The following is a 21,585-nucleotide window of genomic DNA, read 5'->3' on the forward strand; positions in this document are numbered from 1 at the left end:
GCCCTTGACAGTGTACCCAGGCTGGGGGGCTTCAACAACAGAAATTCATTTCCTCATACTTCTGGAGGCTGAGATCAGGGTGTGGGCAGAGTTAGTTTTCTCTGAAGCCTCCTGCCTTGGCTCATAGACGGCCGTCTTCTCCTTGTATCCTCACAGGGTCTTTCTTCCATGCATGTGTTTCCTAATCTCTCCTTGTAAGGATTAGGCCCACCCTTGTGACATTACTTGACCTTAATGACCTCTTTAAAGACCTTATCTCTAAATACAGTCACATTCTGAGGTGCTGACGGTTAGGACTTCAACATCTGAATTTTGGAGGATACCATAAGGGAGAGATGTGTATCTTATTTTCCAAAATAAAATTACAGAGACATTTCCTTTTGCACCTTATTCCCTTTTTCACCATTTCTGCATTTCCTGTGCAATTATAATTCAAATCTTCAGCTCTTTTTCTTCCTCCCAATTTCTTACACACACACACACACACACACACACACACACACACACAGTCTTTCTCCCTCTAAGCCATTTCTGATTATAGAAAGCAAAAATTCATTCTTCTTTCATGTACACCTTCCTACCATTTCTCTTTGGGTTCTGGAATCAAAGATGTGCCAAACAACTCTATTAGGTCATGCCTAAATAAAGAAAAATCCTTAAGTTCCATAAAAGATCTCTTTTGTTACCTCCTTTAGGATATTTCACAGAGAGAGGCCCTGGCGGAGGCTGTGGCCCCCCATCAATGATAAAGGTAGCCTGGCCATAGGTTACTGCAAGAACAAGTGACAATTTAATCAGATGCTCCTATTACTCCTTCGTCGGGGTCTGTATAAAGTTGAGGACAACATTTACCAGTTGGCCAGGTATTTCTGATGTCAACCCAAGCCTATTCTTGCAGATAGACTCTGTTAGGGCTTCACTAGGCTTGTTGATGTGGAAGTGGAGTAACCATCAGCTGCCTGGTGGTCTGTCTGATGTACATTTTAGTGTTGTCTGTCCATAGATGCTAGTTGAAGTATAGACAAACATGAAAGTTTCTCTGGGGAGAACACTTGGGATGAAAGGAAACAGAGGGCAGCCCGGGTGGCTCAGTGGTTTAGCGCCACCTTCAGCCCAGGGCCTGATCCTGGAGACCTGGGATTGAGTCCCACGTCGGGCTCCCAGCATGGAGCCTGCTTCTCCCTCTGCCTCTCTCTACCTCTCTCTCTCTCTCTCTCTCTCTGTGTGTGTCTCTCATGAATTAATAAATAAAATATTAAAAAAAAGAAAGGAAACAATATTGCCGGGGGAACACCAACATTTCAGATTCAGAAAAGGGGCTTACAAAAAAGCTAGGAAAGCAGAAGCCAGAGAGCTAGGAGGAGCCATGGAGGTCCAGTGTAGAACAAGGTTTTCAGGGAGGGAGTGGCCAAGGGTGACCAGAGCTGCTGAGAAGTCAAGTCTGTGATTCCTGAGTAGCTAGGACCAGGCAAAGATCTCTAGAATGCTTCATCTAGTTTTCTCTGGCCTCATTTCCTGGGGACGTTCCTAAGGGCTCCCCTTAGGGGGGCCTTTTCCTTGATGCTTTCATCTTGTAGTTGGCTCATGGGGAATGATGACCCTCTGGACCTCATCTTGTATTTTGGCCACTGTAGGGCAACCTATTGTGTACCAGTTCCAGCCACTTTCCAGCAGATACAGCCTGACCATCCTCACACATGGCTCTTGCTTTGGGCCTTACACTTCTCTGTTGTTCTAGCATGTGATGGAGCCATAACTCCCCAGCTGAGTTAACTCAGTGCACAGGAGTGATCTCCTTGTGGGGATCCTCTGATCAGAGCAGGGTGGAAAGCAGCCAATGGATAAATGCTTCCTCCTTTCTTTCCCTGAGACAAGAGTCCTGCAGAATTAAGCCAGCAGTTTCCTATAGTGGTGGCCAACTCCAACTCTAAAAATTCATCTTTATGTTGATTCACCTCTTTTGTGCATTGCTTGCTCTCCGCTGGCTTCTTGGATCATCCTCTCCAGTAAAATTCTTGCAACAGTTCTGGGGAGAATTTGAGACTAAGAGAGTCAGTCTGGGAAGAGTGGGATTTCTCAAGTCAGACAGCAATAAGGATAAGAGGTGATAAGAGGAGGGATGATCATCCTTGGTGGGCAATAGTTCCACATTCCAAGGCCTCTCACCTTCCCCTTAGTGTAGCTGAATGAGATGTGCTACAGATGGAAGGTGAAGCACTGGCTTAGCTCAGGGGTCATCAAATCATAACCTATGGCTTACATTTGTATGGCCTGGGAGCCAAGAATGATTTTCATATTTTTACAGTGTTATGAAAAATAAAGAATTTGGAACAGAAACTGTGGTGTGTATCCCACGAATCCTAAAATATTTACTACCTTGTCATTACAGACAAAGTTTGCTGATCCTCAGCTTAGGAGATACTGTGCCACCTGAACAATGAGAAAGTGAAAACGGCCATGGTGGCTAGTTCCTGACGTTACCAATGAAGATAAACAACACTCACAGAATACGAACCATATTTAGACAAGGCCACTCAGCTCTATAGAACAGGACAGAGGCAAGAGCACTCCAGGACCATATAGAAATAACATAGAGACAAGGACACTCTGCAACTTACACCAAACAAGTAAATATTCCACTCTTCCAACTAACATGAAAGGCTTGGTCTTCCAACTAACATGATTGTTACTTGGTCCCTGCTTACAAATTAAAAATTACCAAGGTGCCCGGTCATTGAATTGTACACCTTCCTGTTAGCATTCAGGCTCAAACCACCTTTGCTTCCTTTTTAGAATCCTCCAGCAATGGGAAAATCTTAAAAGAAGCCTGTCTCAATTTCCCATCAATAAGATTCCCCATGGGTCTGTGGAAATAAACCACGATCACCCAAACAAGGACAAGCATGGGCTGTTTATCCAGAACCTCTGATAGCAGGAAGGCAGACACCATCACTGGCATTTGGCAGAATCAATGGGAGGCAGGGGAGTGGTCCATAGGCTGCATTGTGCCAACATCTGTCTTAAGTAATCATTCAGTCTCTCCGATTTCATTTCTACCCTGAGAGAATGAGAGTATTGCTCTCAGGCAATGCTTCTCACACTTAAGCAATCATCAGGATCATCTGGAAAGCTAGTGAAAGCACAGATTCTTGCACACTCCTCCTAGAGATTCTGATTTGAAGAGTCTGGAGAGGACGTAATGTAATTCCTGATGAAGCTGATGCTGCTGATCCAGAGACTTCCAGGTAGTGAAGGTCTGAGACAATACTTGTCATCTTTGGCTGCAGAGGAGATTTTCTTTAAGAACTGATGCCTTTGCTCTCTCTACCTGAGACAAATTCAGTTAGAAGTAGAATCAAGCTTCTGACCATTTTGGAAGTCCTCCAAAAGATTCCAATGTGTAGTCAGGGTTGAGATCCACTGGTGGAATGGAGTTCCAAAGCTCTGCACTCCTCATGTGGCTCCCCAACTAGCAGCATCAGCATCATCTGGAATTTGTTAGAAATGCAGAATCCCAGGCCTCTCCTTGACCAACTGAATGTGAGTTTGCATTTTAACGAGATCCCCAGCTATTTCATGTACATATTAATGTTTGAGAAATGGGTTCTAAAGGAAAGGATAAACTTAACATTTACAAGTTCCTTTTCTCCTGCTATGTGTCCAGCACTGGACAGGCTTCTTACCTCATTTTTTCCTAAACTTGTCTTAGTTTTCTACTGCTGCCCTAACAAGTTACGACTTAATAGCTAAGTCGTACCATACCCTCTTATTATCTCACAGTTCTGTAGGTAAGAAGTCTGGCAGAGGCAGCTGAGCTCTTTGTTTAGGGTCTCCCAGGCCCAAATTACGGTGTTGGTGGGCTGGCTCTGGGGAAGAAGCCATTTCCAATCTCATCCCAGCTGTTGGCAGAATCCAGATCCTTGTGGATATAGGACAGGGGTCCCTATTCTCTTGTGGACTGTTGGCCAGGGGTTGTTCTCAGCTTCTTGAGACCACTCTGAGTTCCTTTTCGCATTGTTCCCCTCCCCTTCCAAGATAGCAAACATGCATCAAATTCCTTCTCATGTTTCCAGTTTCTCTGATTTCCCCTTCTACTACCAGCTAGAGAAAACTCCCTGCTTAAATTTAATGAGCTTACATGGTCAGATTAAGTTCCCCTGGATAACTTTCATTTTCACTAACTCAAAGTCAACTGATTAGTAAGCTTAATATCTCCAAAATCCCTTTTGTCATGGGCATGATATTCCACTATAGTCCCCCAGTCCTGAGGGCTAGGGCTAAACATCTGGGGGCCATTGAACAATTTTGCCTTCCACACTGCCCAGACCACATGGCTTACAAGTAAGTCTTAAGAGACAGAGTTTGAATCTAGGTTTGTCTGACCCCCAAACCCACAGTAATACCACATTATAACTTGTCTTTCAGTGGGGAAAACAAATGTGTTACAGAGAACTTTATAGTTATCAATGACCATTCCCATCTATTGTATGGTTGGCTTCATAAGAAAGTCCTTAAAAGGCACTGCTATTCCTTTTTGTGGATGATGAGACCAGGGTTTGAGAATGTTTGTTTGTTCAAGATGCTAAAGGCAGAAAAAAGGAAATTAAGGACTGAAGAACAGCTCTTGGATTCCAAATCCCCTACTTTTCTCTTTAAATCATCACAATCACTTAATTTTTTGTTTAGATCATTCTCATTATCCAATTGGGAAACAAATTTACTGGTAAAGAATAAAGAAAGTAGCAAAGCACTTTCCAATTGGATGCAATGTTTGAATGCTATAGTGAATCTTTTGCAGAAAAATGGGCCCACCTGTTATGCTAATTGAAGATGAATTCTACCCAAATGCAGAGAAATACTTCATTCAAGTCCTAAAACTTATTGTTCTTAAGATAGTCAATGAGTTCTCAGACATAATTTAGAAAACAACCAATTCATGAAACAAAAACTTTTAACTGAAATTGCAAGTCAATCAAGCAATTGTTTTTGAGAAGTGACAGGGTCTTGGATATATCTACTTTGTGATTAGGGAGTTAGCCCCTCCACAGATAAAGCTTAAGAGGAGATCATGGAAACATCTTATTGCCAGTGACTCTTTTCAGTTCATTCCCTTGTTTCTATTGCAGAGAAAACAGGGTAGCCTGAAAAAATGTACCTACAGTTAAAATGCTAGGGTTCTTTTGGAGGTCAGAAGGATGGCTACGTGTTAAGCTTTTCTGGGCATGGCCAAATAGGATGCAGGCCTACAGAGCATCTCTCACCTGAACCCCCATATACTTTAATCATTTTTTCATCTCCTCTTGGGGCAAAAGTTGTATCTAGTGAAAAACTATCCTTCCACTGCCAGTTCAGAAGTTATTTTATGTTTAAAGCATGACCAATCATTTGTTCAAATAAAGAAGGCTAGGAATTCAATCGTATCCTGGGCCAATTTTCTTGTCATCATTTATAGATGTAAGGAGCTCTGTCACAATCTGAGATGCAGTCTATGACTTAAGCAAATTAAGGAAAGAATTAGGCCTCAGTCAGGTCAATTTTGTTCAAAGCCTTCAGATCTTGGAGGATCAATGAAGTAAGAGAAAGTTTAACCCCAAGGGCTCCTGGTTGGTGAGCAAACACATCAAAGGGGGAATCACCTTGTTCCCTTGGCCAACTTCTGATGTTGCTACATTCAGTTGATTTCAAGAGACTTGGAATGATAAACATGAACAGGTTACAAACATGGGACTCTTTCCTTATTTCCATTTAGATGAGACTTTTATCCCCCCCCCCCTTTTTTTTAATAAAGTAGGGTTATTTTTAACAGTAAATGCTGGTAACAACAGTCAATACCCAATGTGTCATTTACAATACAATCTTTCCTAAGAGGATATTTCTAGCATATTTGATAGAAAGCACTATCTGTCCATCATTTTGATAGACTACTGTGGTCTCCCAGGCAGAAAAATAGGTATATAAAAGGAAGAACAGGTGGAAAAAGTAACTTTTGGCTCTTCATTTGATCTGAGAGCGCCTGGTCTTTTCTAACCATTTTTTTGGAGGGAGAATTAGTTGTGAGAACAATGTGGATGTTGATGGAGAAATAGAAGGTGGGCCAGAGTGGTCAGTAGTCTATGTGACAAATGGTGAAATGGATGTCATTATCTGAGAATGAGAGAATTCATGCCTAGTAATGCACACGCAAAGATAATTAGGACATGATACCCTCCATCAATAATATAATACTGATGGATTAACATTCTAGAATTAATATTTTAGATTTGATAATTTAGGGAAGGCCGTATATATCTCCAGCACAATCATTTAAACAACTGGATAAAATGGATCTTCCCTCTAGGGTATTTCTGATGAAATTGCTTCTGAAGGATGCAAATTGGTGCTCAAAACCCTACTGAAAAACAAATTTGGGCATTTCATTCAGGAAATTAAATGTAAAAGCTGTCATATTTATTTGGGTTTTATTTATAGCAGGGAGAAGAATTAATAAACTGACATTGCATTTGTTCCAAATCTAAACTCGATGTCTCATTTTTGGAAGATCTCTGTCAGCTTCACTCTGATAAATCAGAAAAAAACAGAGACAAAAAAAATATTAGCCCAGATACCAGTAGTGGCCCATGAACCAGTGGCCAGTCAATACAAGAATCAGCTGGCTCTTCCTCTTCCTGAGTCAGTCCTCCCCCTTCCAACCAGAGATTTTTAGGTTTCAATCTCTTGAGTCAATTGCTTTGAGAGGCAGGGATCTTCAAATTCCATTCCATAACATTCATTTCCCTTTTGTATAGATTTTTCTCTCCTCTCCCTTCCAGAGACATTGATTTTCTTCCTTGGATTTCTGAGAAAGTTTTGCTCCCCAGGCATCTTTATCCTAGCTTGCTGACTGAAGCATTATTCACATTTTCCCAAGGCCATGAGGATGTGACACTTGCTTCTAGGGGCTCCAGGCTCCTCCCTCTGAAAGACAGGGGCCATGAGAAGCCTTTGAGGGAAAGTGAGTTAAGAGCTCCGATTTCTGAGGGTGTAAAGACTCTCACCCCTGCTTGCTTTACTCGCCACTGCCTTTTAGAAGGCATCTTCTGTGAGGTTCTAAATTATTCATAATTCTTTGCAGACTGGGAATGGGCTCAGAGGGGAAAATGTGTCCCACCTCCATCATTGTGAGGTAGACCAAGGGGCCCTCAGCATGTCCCACCATGACTTTCCACATAGCAAACTTATTACCTCTCTCTGTGAGGAACGGAGAATGTCATGAATGTCATGACAGCGAGGGTGATCTCTGAAACTCATTGTGAGCGTGGAGCTCAATGGCTGTTATCAGAGATAACAATAGCTGGCATTATTCATATGGGCTTTACAGGCTGAAAAACATACTCAGCAACACATCTCATTGGATTCTCACTCTTGATGAGAGGCAGGTAAGGCATATATCATTCTAATCTCATTTTACAGAAGAGGAAAGAGAAACCCTGGGGAAATGAGGCAGTTAGGGTGACACCTCCCTTGCGCTCCTGGAAAACAGGGGTGCTCCAGAATCCTCACCCTCTTGTGTTCTGGAAAACAGACCAAAAAGAGCCATCCTTCCTATGTGACTTATACATGACTCACAAGTGTCTCCTTGTTTCCCCTGTGAAGGGTCCAGACACAGACCCTCTACCTCCCTGTTGTTGCCTCATAAGGGATTAGCTGTTTGACCAACTGAGACAAAAATACCTGCTAATTTGACTTGGTCAAACTCTTACCAGACGTCCCTCTTTCCTGGATTTGACTTCTGAACATTGATATCTCCTCTCTCTTCCCCCCACCCCAGAGGTTGAGCCAGCATCAGGATGTGGACCAGCTGCTCCCCGTAAGAACAGGCTGACTTCAGGAAAAGACATTCCTTGATCAGCTATCTGATCAAGCCACCCAGTCATCTCACTTTCTGGTACTTCTAACCTAGCTTACCCCTCTCCAGAAAAGAAAATTGCTTTTTGCCTGGCCTTTGAGAGGATCTTGGGTGAGAGTGTTCTTCTGTCACAATTGTCACTTTGAGGGAAGTCCCTCCTCATCTACATCTTTGTATGTGATGGGGTGCAGGCTAAAGATCCAAGGTGGCCTCCTGTCACCCAGCCTTGGTCATTCTCATGGTCTACTTGCTGGGGTGAGTGGTTGAATAGTGGCCCTGCCTATTTCAGACTTGGTTCTCTTGGCTCACTTGGGGGTCCTTGCAGCATTGTGCTCTGTAGAGGTCTCTGGAATAAAACCCTTTCACAAGAAATGAAGAGCAATCTCAAAGGACACTGGTGCTTCAGGGAATGCTCATGTTGCTGTGTCTTACCTGAACCTGAGAATAAGCTGTCTATATCCCACAAAGAAGTGAGTTAAAAGGAAGAATGGACAGGAATTTGGTATGGAAAAGTGGGTCATCTTCCCGGGGGTTGTATTTTGTTGAGGACGAATGCCAGGGGTGTCAGACATTCTTTTTGGAGGTGCGTTTAAAAACAATCCAAAGCAGCACCATTCTGTTCAGCTCAAAGAGCAGAGCCGAGAACCACATGTGTGCCAACATGTCATTTAGAGATGCTGGAGGTACAGGGATGGACAGGTCATCCTTTTCCTCAAAGGTTTTATGGTCTCCTTGAGGATTCATACACATGACCCGGACTGGGGAAGCAAGTGCAGAATTACCTGCAAAGTGGGAAACCAGCATTTTGGTACTTGGCTTCAGGTCTCATAGCTGTACAGCTTGTTGGCCACTTCATACATTTTTCTTTTCCATAGTGCCAACTATAGTGGAAGGCTTTCATGTGGAAATTCTGAGTTTCATCATTGTATCACTTTATAATAAGGATAATTTATGGACATTGCAGCCAGTATTTCTGTAGCTTGTTGATTCACATGTGTGGCTATGGGTTACCACTCGTTCTATACTCTCAAGTGTGCTCTGGAGAAAGCTTCTCAATGTGCCACCTGCAACATTACCTGCTTTTGTAGCTGGATTCCTCAAAATCCAATATATTCTGAAGGATGTGATCAATAAGCAGATGGTTCAAGCCCATACACATGCCAAGAAATGAGGCATCTAATTAGCAGTTAGACCAGGGTGTGAGGCAGTTGCAGAAGGGGAGTGGAACCCCTGCCTGGGCTGGGAGACCCCTGGATAAGACAATCAGGGCTAGTGGTGTGACGTGTCAACACAAGGTAGTTGTTGGAAGTGAGAACACAGCCTGGACCTTCAGGCTGTGCTCATTAGGACTTCACAGAATTCCCAATTATCTTTTGACCTGGCCCTAAGCTAGGCCCTTTCATTGCCCTGAAAAAGGAGTCAATGGATCAAAAAGAACACCCAATTTGAAATTCTACATGGGTTTGGCTCTGAAGCTAGGTTGGTAGAACACAGGAAAGTGGCATTCTCTGTGGCCAGTTGACAGCCATGGGAAGGATGAGAGGCAAGATGGAGGCAGAGGCAGGCTTCTGTAGGGGGGGCGGGCAGTTCTGTGCCCTGCACAAATGCCAGGGAGGAGACAGTTTAGGGGAAGAGGCCAACATACTCCCTGCAATGAATCACTGAGGGATGTTTCACTTAATCTTTTAGTCCCACTAATCATGTCAGGAGAGTGGTTACTCCTTCCCATTCCCATCCCCCTGTCTCTTGGCTCAGACAGGAACAGAAGGGGGCTTTTCTCTCTTCAGTACCTGGGAGAACCCACTGCTGAGTGTCCCCTGGCACCAGAAGAAGGAACTGAGCTCCCTATGACAGTACTTCCTGTGATGGGTATAGAAGACACCATCAACCCATTGCCAGCCTGTTGTTCCCTGGTTGACTGTTTTCTTATGCTTCTAATGTTTTCCTGGGTAGGACCTACATGATGTCTGTAATATGAAATGCAGATTCTGAAAGAGAAGACAGTGCCTGGAGTCTGGTCTATCCTAAGACAACTGTCCGAATACTCCTGGGGCCAATTAAGACAGAGGAGGTCAAGGCTGTACCTGTGGGAAGTGACGTCTCTCTCAAGTCCATTGACGCAGCTTTATGAATTAGAGTTAGCACCCTGACAACGAGTAAACATATTAAAAACAACATCAGTATGACTTTTCTCTTTCTCAGTCTGCTTTCCCTTCTTCTCAGTTAGGCAAGAAGCTGAGAGAATAAAATCAACATTCTTTGCTGCTTGTTCTGGGAGAAAAAAGACAATCAGTTGGATTCTGTAGGCAGACAAGTGAGTAGACCTAAGGTTGCCCTAACCAACTATGGGTAGCAAAATGAAATTCATTATCATGTTTAAATTTATGTGTGTCAACTTGGCAAGGCTATAGTGCCCAGTTGTTTGGTCAAACCCTAGTCTAGACATTGCCATGAAGGCATCTTTTAGATGTGATTAACACTTAAATCTCTAGGCTTTGAGTAAAGCCAGTTACCCTCCATAATATGTGTGAGTCTTATCCAGTCAGTTGAAGACCTTAAGAGCAAAGACTGAGGTTTCCAGAAGAAGGAATTCTACCTCAAAACTGTAAACATAGAAATCTTGCTTGAATTTCTAGTTTGTAGATTTTGGATCAACATTACTACATCAATTCTTGCCTGCATTTCAAATCTGGTAGCCTGCTGTATAGACTTTGGACTTGTCATCATCCCACAAAATCACATTAGCCAGTTCCATAAAATCAGTACCTCTCTCCTTCCATGTATCTCTCTATCTCTCTATCATCTATCCTATTGTGTCTATACCTCTGAAGGACTCTCATTTTAATACACTCATTTTGTGTATTCTAGATGAAGTGCTCTCCCTGGAGAGCTAAAATTCTAGTCTAGTTGCCTACAGACATGAGATAATATTTCCAAGAATAAAGGGTTAGAATAGAGATGACATTCCCCTCCCCCATCTTCCTGTTGCCCTATCTTCTGTCCTTATTTTGATCTTTCCAGCCTACTCTTATACAACAAGAGTGTTACCTGCATTATACTCTTATCTTTCCAAAATTAAATACAGAGTTCCTAAGAATATTCAGATAATTCAAATCAAAACAGCTAACTTTCATGGCTGTAATTAATGGGTACAACTCTCTTCCTTGAGATCTTTACTAAAGAAGACTTTTCTGGAAAGTGTTACTCTGCCATTCCTGGCAGTCCTTGGTCAAATTGCTGACTTATTATTTTTAGATGGTTTTGACATGGCTTGGAATGTAAAAGAACCATTTTTTAAAATGTATTTATTTGCAGAGAACCCACGGGCTTTCGCCCATTTCTGCATGTACAATAGTGTTTGCTCTCGTTTAAATGCTAAACATCTTGGTGGCAGTCAGGCGTTGGGAATACTGTAACGGATGATGCAGCAAAACAAGTGGTTCCATTTAGTGTGATTTGGGCTTACTAGCCACACTGTAGAGGAAATGGAGTGGTAGATACCCATTTGTGAAAGGAACACAATAAAAACTACATAATTCCTCTTGTAGGTTGGTTGGTTCTGTAACCAAGCCTTAAAATTGACAGTGTCATTGAATCATTGCCCACAAAGGGAGAATGAGAAACCACTTCAAATCTGTCTCTAACAAACCATCCATAACTTAGTCCAACGGCCAGTGTGCCAGCCCTCTAAATATTCAAATGGGATTCAGATATTTACTAGGCATACTACAGGCAGATTTTTTTTAATTGAATGAGTGATATGAAGCATTTGGGATATAATTTAATATAAAATACTATATTTAAACCAGGTATACTGGTCAAATACAGAAAGCAAGTAGATATGGAAACATAATTTAAGCATGGCATTGAAAGTGCTTTGCTATTTCAATTGGGTCATTTAACTTTTGGGATCAGCTTTTCAAATTTATTTTTATTTTTGATAAAATGCATATAACATAAAATTTACCATTTAACCATCTTTAAATGTACACTTTAATAGTGTTAGTGTATTCACATTGCTATGTAAATCTCCAGAATTTTTTCATCTTGCAAAACTGAAACTCTATACCTATTGCACAACAATTTCCCTCCCTCCAGCTTCTGGCAACCCCCATTCTACTTTCTGTTTCTATGAGTTATACTACTCTTGATATCTCATATAGTGGCATCTTACAGTACTTGTCTTTTTGTGACTAGCTTATTTTACTTAGCATAATGCCCTCAAGGTTCATCAAATTGTTCCCGATATCAGAATTTCTTTCCTTTTTAAGACTGAGTAATATTCCATTGTATGCATGTACATTTTTAAAATCCACCCATCTATTGAGGGATATTTTGGGGGCTTTCACTCTTGACTATTGTGAATGATGCTGCCATAAACAGGGGCATAAAAAAAATATCTCTTTGAGACTCTGCATTCATTTCTTTTGTATATATACCCAGAAGTGGTAATGCTGGAACCAAATAGTGATTCTATTTTTAATTTTTGGAGGAACTATTATACTGCTCTCCACAGCGGCTGCACCATTTTACATCCCTGACCGTGTTCAAGGGTTCCACTTTGTCCACATCCTCATGAACATGTTATAAATTTTCTGTTTTGTTTGTTCATTTTGGGTAGCAGCCATCCTAACGAGTGTGAGGTCAAAACATACTTTTTGGAGGTAGTGATCTTTCATGAAAGTAAGTTGCTGAGCTGGGGTGGCTGGAGATGTTTTCTAGCTGTGAGCTTCCAGGCTGCAAACTATAATTTAAGGTAACAATATTTGTGGTGCCTGTTTCCTTCCTTCCTTCCTTCCTTCCTTCCTTCCTTCCTTCCTTCCTTCCTTCCTTCCTTCCTTCCTTCCTTCCACAAGCTGATTCAGAAAAGTGGACCTCCCTGAAACTCTGGATGCATGGCTGTTGTGTGTTTCTGAGCTTTGGGAAGGAAGAATACTCAGAATTGATTGTCTTGGTTAGGGTTCAGGCAGGCACAGGGCTCACCATTACTGTTCTATGAAAGGTTATTCTACAACGCCCCTGTACCAGGGAGACAGACTGTTATGGGCGGGATTGGGTCCCCCTAAAATTCATGTTGAAGTCCTAACTCCTGGTACCCAAAAAAGAGACTGTATTTGGAGGTAGGGCCTTTAAACAGGTTACTAAGGTAAAATCAGGTCATCGGGGTACACCCCGATCCAATATGACTGGTGTCCTTATAATAAGAGATTAAGATGCAGGCACACACAGGAGGAAGATGTTGTGAAGACAAAGGAAGACTGCCATCTATAAGCTAAGGAGAGGAAACTAATCCTTGCTGATGCCTTGACATTGGACATCCAGCCTCCAGAACTCTGAGAACATAAATTCTGGTTCCTTAAGCTTCCCAGAATTTGTTATGGTACTTTGTTATGGCAGCCCTGGAAGACTCCTACAGACCCTCAGACTTCCTTTCTTTGCTATGGTGCCTCCTTAGGTAATCGCATCCAGTCTAGGGATTTAAATACCATCTCTATGCTGACACTCCTAGATGTGAATCCCTCTCTGTGACCTCCAGCTTTGTCTATTCAACAGCCCAATCTACATTCTCCCCCAGAAGTGTAAGAGACATCTTCTGTTTAATGCTTGTAACTTGTATATCTAACAAGCCTAACTCAGGCCATAGTTAAAACAGATGTCACTTTTAGTTTTCTACTATCCCTTTAAAATTTATTCAGTAACCTTCCCTTAGTCCCAAATATGAACCCCAACCCACCCTGCAACTTTTCTGGTCATCCTCATATATTAGAAACGTTCAGTAGTCACCTTACATAGCAGTACAGTCTTGAATCAGAAATTAGAATGATCCAACTTGAACTTGATTTAATGTCAGATCTTTTCTCTTCCAGAGACTCAGGCCTGCTGCAGGCTGGAAATCTGCAGTGGTAGACAGAAAAAGTGGCTGGCTAGACAACTGGCCAATTGGGGATTCTGGTTGGGAGGTCAGACAGCTACTTAATGATTTGGAGTATGATGCACATGTGCTCAGAGTAGGCCCACACAGAAGATTTCATGAAACTGTTAGGTAAATTAAGTGAATAAATTCACCTCTCCTGCCCCCTTTTTCTCTCCTGCCTTTTTTTTAAAAAGCAAGAGGCTAAGTTTTGGCCCTGATAGAATATGAAACTCATCAGAGATTGCATAAGGAATAACCAGTAAATCCAGGACTTGAAACATCTATCAAACTACAAACTCAGGATTTTTGATCTGTACTAGTGTTTTTCCAATTAGGTTCTTGGGAGTACTAGGATGGTTCAGGTCGTCTTTGGGGTTCAGTAGGTTTGGGGGTGTATTACTTTTGTAGGGCTGCTACAACAAAATACTACAAACTGGGTGACTTACAATGACAAAAATGTATCATCTCAGTTCTAGTTCTGGAGGTTAGAAATCCAAAATCAAGGTGTTGGCAGGACCGCGCTCCCTCTAATGCCTCTAGCAGAGGATCCTTTGTGGCCTTTTGCAGTTTCTTGGGGCTCTAGATGTTCCTTGGCTTGTATCAACATCACTCCAATCTCTGCCTCTGTCTTCACATGGCCATCTTACCTCAGTGTTGTCTTCACATGGCATTCTCTTCCCTGGTGATTCTCTCTTCTTATAAGGACAGCAGTTCATATTGGATTACAGGTCCCCCTCCTCTAGTATGACCTCAGCTCGACTAATTACATCTGCAAAGACTCTTTCCCCCACAAAGATCACATTTACAGGTAGGTACCGGGTGTTAGGATTTTAATGTACCTTGCGGGGCGGGGCACAATTCAATTAATACCAGGTGGTGAAAAGACACCATGTGAGTGGGATTCTCATCTTCATCCTAATTTCAATTAGGGACGCCCTGGTTTTGCCTGGTTAATATCTTAGGAACTTTTGAAGGACTCTGAGAACGAGTGCCACTGCCAACTAATCTATTGAAAGCCACCTATCTAGAGTATGCCACTTCCTACAAAGAAGCAGGCAAACACATCAATCAACTGGCTTTGAAAATGATTTTGCTTAGGGCTTTATAACTGGTTTTTCTTTTACATGCCCTTATCTTATTCATCTTGGACAGGGCACAAATGGCCAGTCGCTGAAGATGGGTGCTACTCTCAATTGACCACTGAGAATAGAGTGAATGGCATCGGTCTGGCCATTCTCTCCATCCCTGTTCCCTTTGAGTCCCCTTGAATTGCCATATGTGCAATGCATGTGTGGTCTATGCCCACTGGGGGCTCTGTGTCAACTATTCTGCCCCTTATGCTTTCTGGTGAGCTTGGAACCAACAGCGTCCTTTAATTAAAGGCAGTGGGTGGCATGATGACAGGATTAGTATCAGTGTCTGGCTCCCTAAGGACCAGGGAACATTGTGGCTGAAGTTTTCCCATCTGCATAACCGGACTGTTTGTATGTTGATGAAAAAAATCTAAGAAGGGTAGCACTTATCTTCTCGGCTTGCTGTCCTCTCTACTGGCTTCAGGAACTAGTAGAGATGGGTCCCCACAGGAATTGCTTGGCTGTCTCACTTAATTGAAAATGTAGGGTGCTATGACTTTAAATGCATTGCTATTTGGCCCTTTGCTTCACTGCAGAATGAACAACAATGATGTTCTGCTGAACACCAGTTAACAGACGTTGTAGGAAGGGCTCAGCAGTTTTGTGAGAATGAAGCTGTATTACTCAAGTGTAATGAGCCAAAAAAATAAAATCTCGTTTTCATGCAGCATGAGTACAGGCTCATGCCCCAGCCATGTAAGAGCTTTTTCTGTTTTATTGTGGATTTGGAAGGTATTCACTCAGCCTTACGGGCACACACGTGAAAGGAACATTCTGGTTTAGGAACTGAACTGAAATGAGTATCAGGGACAGAGCTTTTGCCAACTAATTATAGACAGAATATTCAAATACAGAGTTTGCAAAGTGCCTGATTCCTAATGATCCCACTCCCCAAACCCCCTTTCTTCCTTCCACACATGAGAAAGGGTTTAGAAATGACCATCAACTCAAGAGTAAATTCTTTTACAAAGTCAATATTTATTTGATTTTCTTATGTACAAAAAGTAAACTCCAATGGAACATAAAACCAAATAAAATCCTTTTGGCTGCACTGACTTCAATTACCCATTATCCTAGACTCACAATTAATCCTATAAACAATAGATCGCACCACAATGTTAACGTTATACAGAAAGGATTCGGCTATTTTAAGAATGTTAAATACAGAAAAAAAAAGGATCATAAAGTAACCTGGGGTGTCAAAGGACTCAGAGATAATCACCCCATTAAAAGAAATCATTTAAAGAGCAAATCTCCAATCAAAAATATTGTATTTAGGGGCCTGGATGCACTTTTCCTTGGTTGATCCAGCATAAGAGGCTGAGGAACTTTGTAATCACTTTGCATTTTTATTTTCCAGAGCATGTGGTGTGTGAAACAAATATAGCTGAGTCCTGGGGTCCCTACACTGTGAGTTCCAAGCAGGATTTTACAGGGTTACCGTTATTCCCACAGGAGTCTGGCAGCAGGGAGTCAATTTGAATTGAATAGGGTACAGGTGTGTTGGGATCTACTCATAATATATCTGCCGACTTTATGGCAAAATGAACATACATACCCTGGGTAAGAAATGAACCCAATGATACCATCACACACGTGAAGATTTCTTTCATAAGCTGAATCATATAGTTTTATTCTTTTTGCTACACTTAGTTATTAAAAGGCTTTGAAAGATAAAAGAAACTCAACATCTCTATGTAACCACATCCCTGAAGCGATCTACTTTACATATTTGTTTTAAACCAGTTGGCTCCGTGGGCCCATTTCTCTGCCTGGTCCCTGCACACAGAGTCCTCTAGGAAGCAGGCAATGGTTTCATTAGAGTGACTGAAGACAGACATTGACTTGTTCTGACTTCTAAATATCTTGTGCATATTTTTAAGAATAACATGAGAAAAAGAACATACTTTTAAAAATTCGGAATCTGTAGTTTGTAAAACCACTATTATTTTAGTTATGAGCTCAGTGCTGACCTTTGCAGATCAATCATAAATAATAAATTTTCCCGAGGGAAGTATTTCTAGTGGAAGTGGGAAAAACATGAACTAAAGCTATAGCTTCTGTACCATAAATATCAGCCACTTTAGGCTTAGCACTCTTTCAGGGGGTGGTAATACTGCAGAAGAGCATATAGGAATACACACCTTAGTTTCCATAGACAGGATATATGAAATGTCTGAAAGATCTACATCTGGTATCGGGTAATATTACAAATACTGCCATGACGCACATTTCTCAAACACAGATTAACAACCCCTCATGTGTACAACTGCGACAGATCAAGTTTTACGCCTTCCTATGGCAGGACAAAAATCCACTTAAAAAAAATCTTGTGACAAGGTGGCCTTAAATGACGTCTCAAGTACGGACGGCTCACCAGTGGATGTGAGACCGTAGGAAAAAATGTGGGAAAGCAGCGTTCCCCGTTAGACCTCGCTCTGCGCCGAGTCCACCTAAATATCCAGGAGGTCATCGCCACTTTCGTCGCTTTCCACTGTCAGCTGCCGCGTCCACCACTTCTTAACCTCTGAACCACACGACGCCGTGTCGGTCATGGGGTTCATTTTGCACACTACGGATTTCATTGTTGTGCGCCCTGCAAATCGTAAGTTGACCGAAGACACTGAGTGGCTTATTGGTTTTGGTGCTGTGGAATTGACAAGAGTCCTATGAGCATTGCGGAGCTGTTCACCCCTTTGCAAGCCATTCCTCAAAAGCTCTGATATTCCCAGCAGTAACAATTAGACAAGTCCTACTGCATGCGTCCTACCCATAGATGTTCGGTATGAAACCTTTCCAGCTCTTGGATCTTTATATTCACAAACTTTATATTCACAGACTTCAAAATTATGTTCACGGACAACTAGGGATGCCATTTGAAAAAAAGCTATTTGCCCGCTGCCACACTTTGAGATAATCACAAACACTTAACAACAACCACAACACAACAAAATCACTGAATGTTCCAATCCATAGAAGTGTCATAGAAATATGGGTGAGTAGGTGTTCATGGGTATATTCAAAGAAAGAAAAAACAACAAAGTTAAAGGGCAGATGGTGTGAGCAATAATGAAGGGGGTCTAACTAACTTTAGAGGCAGACCTGAATTTGGAATCTGAGACCCAAACCCCGCAGAGTGTAGATGCGCCTAGGACGCCTGACTCAATGGAGAAAGGACTCGGGCACACACCTGAGGGCAGCCGCCACTGTCCGATCTTCCTCTGGGGCTTCCCGGGGTCCGCGGAGTCCTGCCGGCCGCCCCCCCTGTCCGACAGCGTGGGGCTGAGAAGCTGCTGCTGGCTGCTGGTCTGCGTGGGCGACAGGGCAGCGTGAGGCTCTTCCTGACCGCGGGGCGCCCCTCAACCCTCTGCACCTGTCCGCCCTCTCATTTTATTTTAAGAAAGCAAGAAAACGCCATCGGAAAACAAGTGGCAGAAACAGTATCAGAGCCACAGAGTCCACAAGGGGGAAGGGAGAAGAGAAATGGGTTCAGAGGGTCCAGGAAAGTGAGAGTCACCACTGCACACGGTGAGGAGAGGGGGCCCAGGTCTCCAGGTAGCACCTCCTCCTGGCATCCCTCCAGGATTCCTCCCCCCTCCCAGGGCCACTTCCTCCTTCATGGACTTTTTCTTTTCTTTCTTTCTTTCTTTTTTTTTTTTTTTTTTTTCTACCTAAAACCAGAGAGCTCTGCAATCATTGCTTTGCCAACCTCATCAGCCCTGCCTGGCTGGCTGTCCTGGTCTTACCCCGCTCTACCCATCTTCACGGCAGGCAGACAGGTGGCAGGGCCATTGTAGAAGCCTCTATGTCCCTCCTCCCTTTGGTGACTGTCCCAGCACAAGTTCCTGTTGTCGGTGGCAAGTGATTCCTATGTGTTGGGGAGCCAACCACATGAAATCCACCCCTAACTGGGCTGTGGAGCAAGAGGTCCCCTTGGAGCATCCCGCTGGGCTGTGGAGCCTCAGGCTTCATTATTTACCACTGACCCCTGACTGTGTCACTACACACCACGAAGGCTGATGCTGCCAGGGGGCTCATGTCAGAATGCTGATCAACTCCAGCTGGTCCACACTGCACCCTCATAAAGGGCAGGACCTCCTGCCAGCTGCTGGTCACAGCACAAGGCTCTCTGGGATGCCTGTGCCTCTCTCTGCATTTTTATGGACATGCACATTCAATCTGGAAATGGAAATAAGCTAAGTCCTAGTAAAAAGAAGGTCCTCAGGCTAATCTTCCTGAATTCCATATGCTCTTCCCAGCTATGGAAGGACAAATCCTTAATGAGTCTGACTATAAGGAGGTTAGTGGCCAATTACAAACACTTTCACTTCTACAGCAAGTCCCTATGACTTGGTAGAAGAAAGCATTTAGGGCAGAGCTTCAAGCAAACCATGTTCTTCATTAGTACTGGACTCTGATTAAACCGTAGAGATGCAGTGTTAACTCTTTAGACAAACCCCCACAGAACTAGTGAGTTCAGGGCATTCACTTTTTTTTAGTATTCATACAACTCGGAATCAGAATCTTTTGAAATAACCCCAAAAGATTCCAAGTTGCAAAGATCCGAACATAGTCTGGATCAACATGTTCCAATTTTTTTAAGCTAAAAACTTCCAATTAGAAATACTGGCACCTTGGTTGAAATGGCTGTGTGAACAGTACCAATTTATTTTTTATTTTTAAAAATGCATGTACTATCCTTGGAGGAAGGACACCTCATACCCATACCTCAGGTTGCATATTATTATCCTGACTGTTAGCGTTCATGTCCTCACTGGGCTGGGTGGTCTCGATACTGGGAGGATTCAGGAAGCGGCTCAGCTCCTGCTGTTGGCTCTCCCTCAGGCTGTGGATGATGCTGCAGGACTGCTGCTGTTTCTATGGAAATATGATTATTCTCTGGGTAACAGAAAAATAAGCCCAATGTGCTCCTGTCCCCCACCGTTCAAATCATATTTTCTTTTCTCCTCTCCACAGCACCTGTATGCTTGGTGACCTCTTAGGAGCTTCCAAATAAGGATGCTTAACTAATTTCCCTAGTAAGTATCACACTGCTACTAAGGAGGGCCTAGAGACTTCCCAACCCATATCATTTGCCTAACAAAGGGAATAAGTAGGTCCATTGATACAGCTTGTATTGTATTTAAAATAGAATTTTTAAACTGATAATGTAGGTATTCTATTTTTTCCCTTCTTATTTTGCTCTGTGTTCATTAAGCCAACATGGATCTCCATTTTACTCTGGGTTGTTGAAGGCAGAGAGCCTTGGGTGGATGAGTAGAACTCGTGCTCTTGCCTTTGGTTCTTGGATAGGAGCAGGCCAATCTGTCTTGTGACAGAACATATACTCAGGAGCACGGTCTGGTGCTGATTCAGCAAATCCAGGCCTCTTGGGGCCTGTCGGGGGCAGGCTGGATCCCCAGAGCGAGCAGGGCTATGATGGGTCAGCTGTGGCTATTGCCTTGCTATAGGAGTTTGGGCTGTTTTGTTTCTCTGGGGACTTTCTCTCCTCCAATAGAAAGACATGTTTCTGCAGCTGATGTTCTGAGAAACAGGATTTTAAGAATCTGTTAAATATAAATATTTAGTGATTAATTTGATTTTTTCCTCTTGTGTGAAGCATAAGTCAAAAACATTCATAAAAGGAATTATCTAGTAGAAGTGCCTATTGTAAACACAGCCTATGCCAACATACTACATGTTCATTGATTTATGAGTCAGAGAATCTTATAAACTTATAGTTCTAATGGCAGCAGACAGATCATTAACCTCCCAGGAGAGGTGGCCTTTGGTAAAGACCAAACAACATTATCAACAGTATGGTGGAATTTTTATGAACAATTTTTTTTTTTTTTTTTTTTTTTTTTTTTTTTTTTTTTTTTAAATTTTTATTTATATATGATAGTCACACACAGAGAGAGAGAGAGAGGCAGAGACACAGGCAGAAGGAGAAGCAGGCTCCATGCACCGGGAGCCCGATGTGGGATTCGATCCCAGGTCTCCAGGATCGTGCCCTGGGCCAAAGGTAGGCGCCAAACCGCTGCGCCACCCAGGGATCCCCTTTTATGAACAATTTAAAAGTACTTCTGTAAATTCAGTTGCCACTCAATATGTGGCATTTTGAACAGTTGAGTTTGATAAATGGAGATCACAAATATTTTAATATCAAGAGACTGCTTTTTTTTTTTTTTTTTGAGAGAGAGAGAGAGAGAGTGCATGAGAGAGAAGAGAAAGCATCTTAAGCAGGCTCCATGCCCAATGCAGAGCCCAACATGGGGCTTGATCTCACAATCCTGACCTGAGCTGAAATCAAGTCGATGCTTAACTGACTGAGCCACCCAGGTGCTCCTCAACAAAGTGCTTTTAAAACATTTTAAACATTTATAACAAAGTGCTTACTATAAAAATGTGATTCAATGGGAACATCTATGGACTCTGCGCAAGAGGGCACATCTGGGTCTGGCTGGAGCTAAGGTTTCAATCATATGGCCATCAGAGGGATGAAGCTGATGGAGTTGAAGGGCCACAAGTTTAATCACAGGAGGGATCACATTCCATTGCTCATGCATGATGCTCTTTCTTTCTTTCTTTCTTTCTTTCTTTCTTTCTTTCTTTCTTTCTTTCTTTCTTTAAGATTTTATTTATTTGGGGGG

The 21,585-nt window shown here is 42.6% G+C and overlaps 1 protein-coding gene and 1 long non-coding RNA gene across 7 annotated transcripts in view; one reads left to right on the top strand and one right to left on the bottom strand.

The window, feature by feature from the left end:
• Window positions 1-7,182: 7,182 nt before the first annotated feature.
• On the top strand, window positions 7,183-10,052 carry LOC112656067 (uncharacterized). The gene is made up of 3 exons (XR_003134074.3): window positions 7,183-7,415; window positions 7,808-7,924; window positions 9,839-10,052. It is a non-coding gene; the product is annotated as an uncharacterized LOC112656067 (long non-coding RNA).
• Window positions 10,053-15,890: 5,838 nt separating this feature from the next.
• NALCN (sodium leak channel, non-selective) overlaps window positions 15,891-21,585 on the bottom strand; it is a 315,576-nt gene continuing 309,881 nt past the window's right edge. For 5 of the 6 annotated variants that reach the window (XM_025441086.3, XM_025441081.3, XM_025441084.3 and 2 more), the window contains 3 exons: window positions 19,661-19,810; window positions 18,123-18,240; window positions 15,891-17,579 (listed from right to left, as the gene is read on the bottom strand). In XM_025441086.3, the coding sequence (XP_025296871.1) occupies window positions 17,386-17,579; window positions 18,123-18,240; window positions 19,661-19,810 (462 nt within the window). In that variant the 3' untranslated portion in view covers window positions 15,891-17,385. The remainder of the gene's footprint in view (window positions 17,580-18,122; window positions 18,241-19,660; window positions 19,811-21,585) is intronic. The other variant, XM_025441082.3, reaches the window with a different exon arrangement.

The sequence above is a fragment of the Canis lupus genome, chromosome 22, assembly GCF_003254725.2.
Source record: "Canis lupus dingo isolate Sandy chromosome 22, ASM325472v2, whole genome shotgun sequence".
Lineage (NCBI taxonomy): Eukaryota > Metazoa > Chordata > Mammalia > Carnivora > Canidae > Canis > Canis lupus.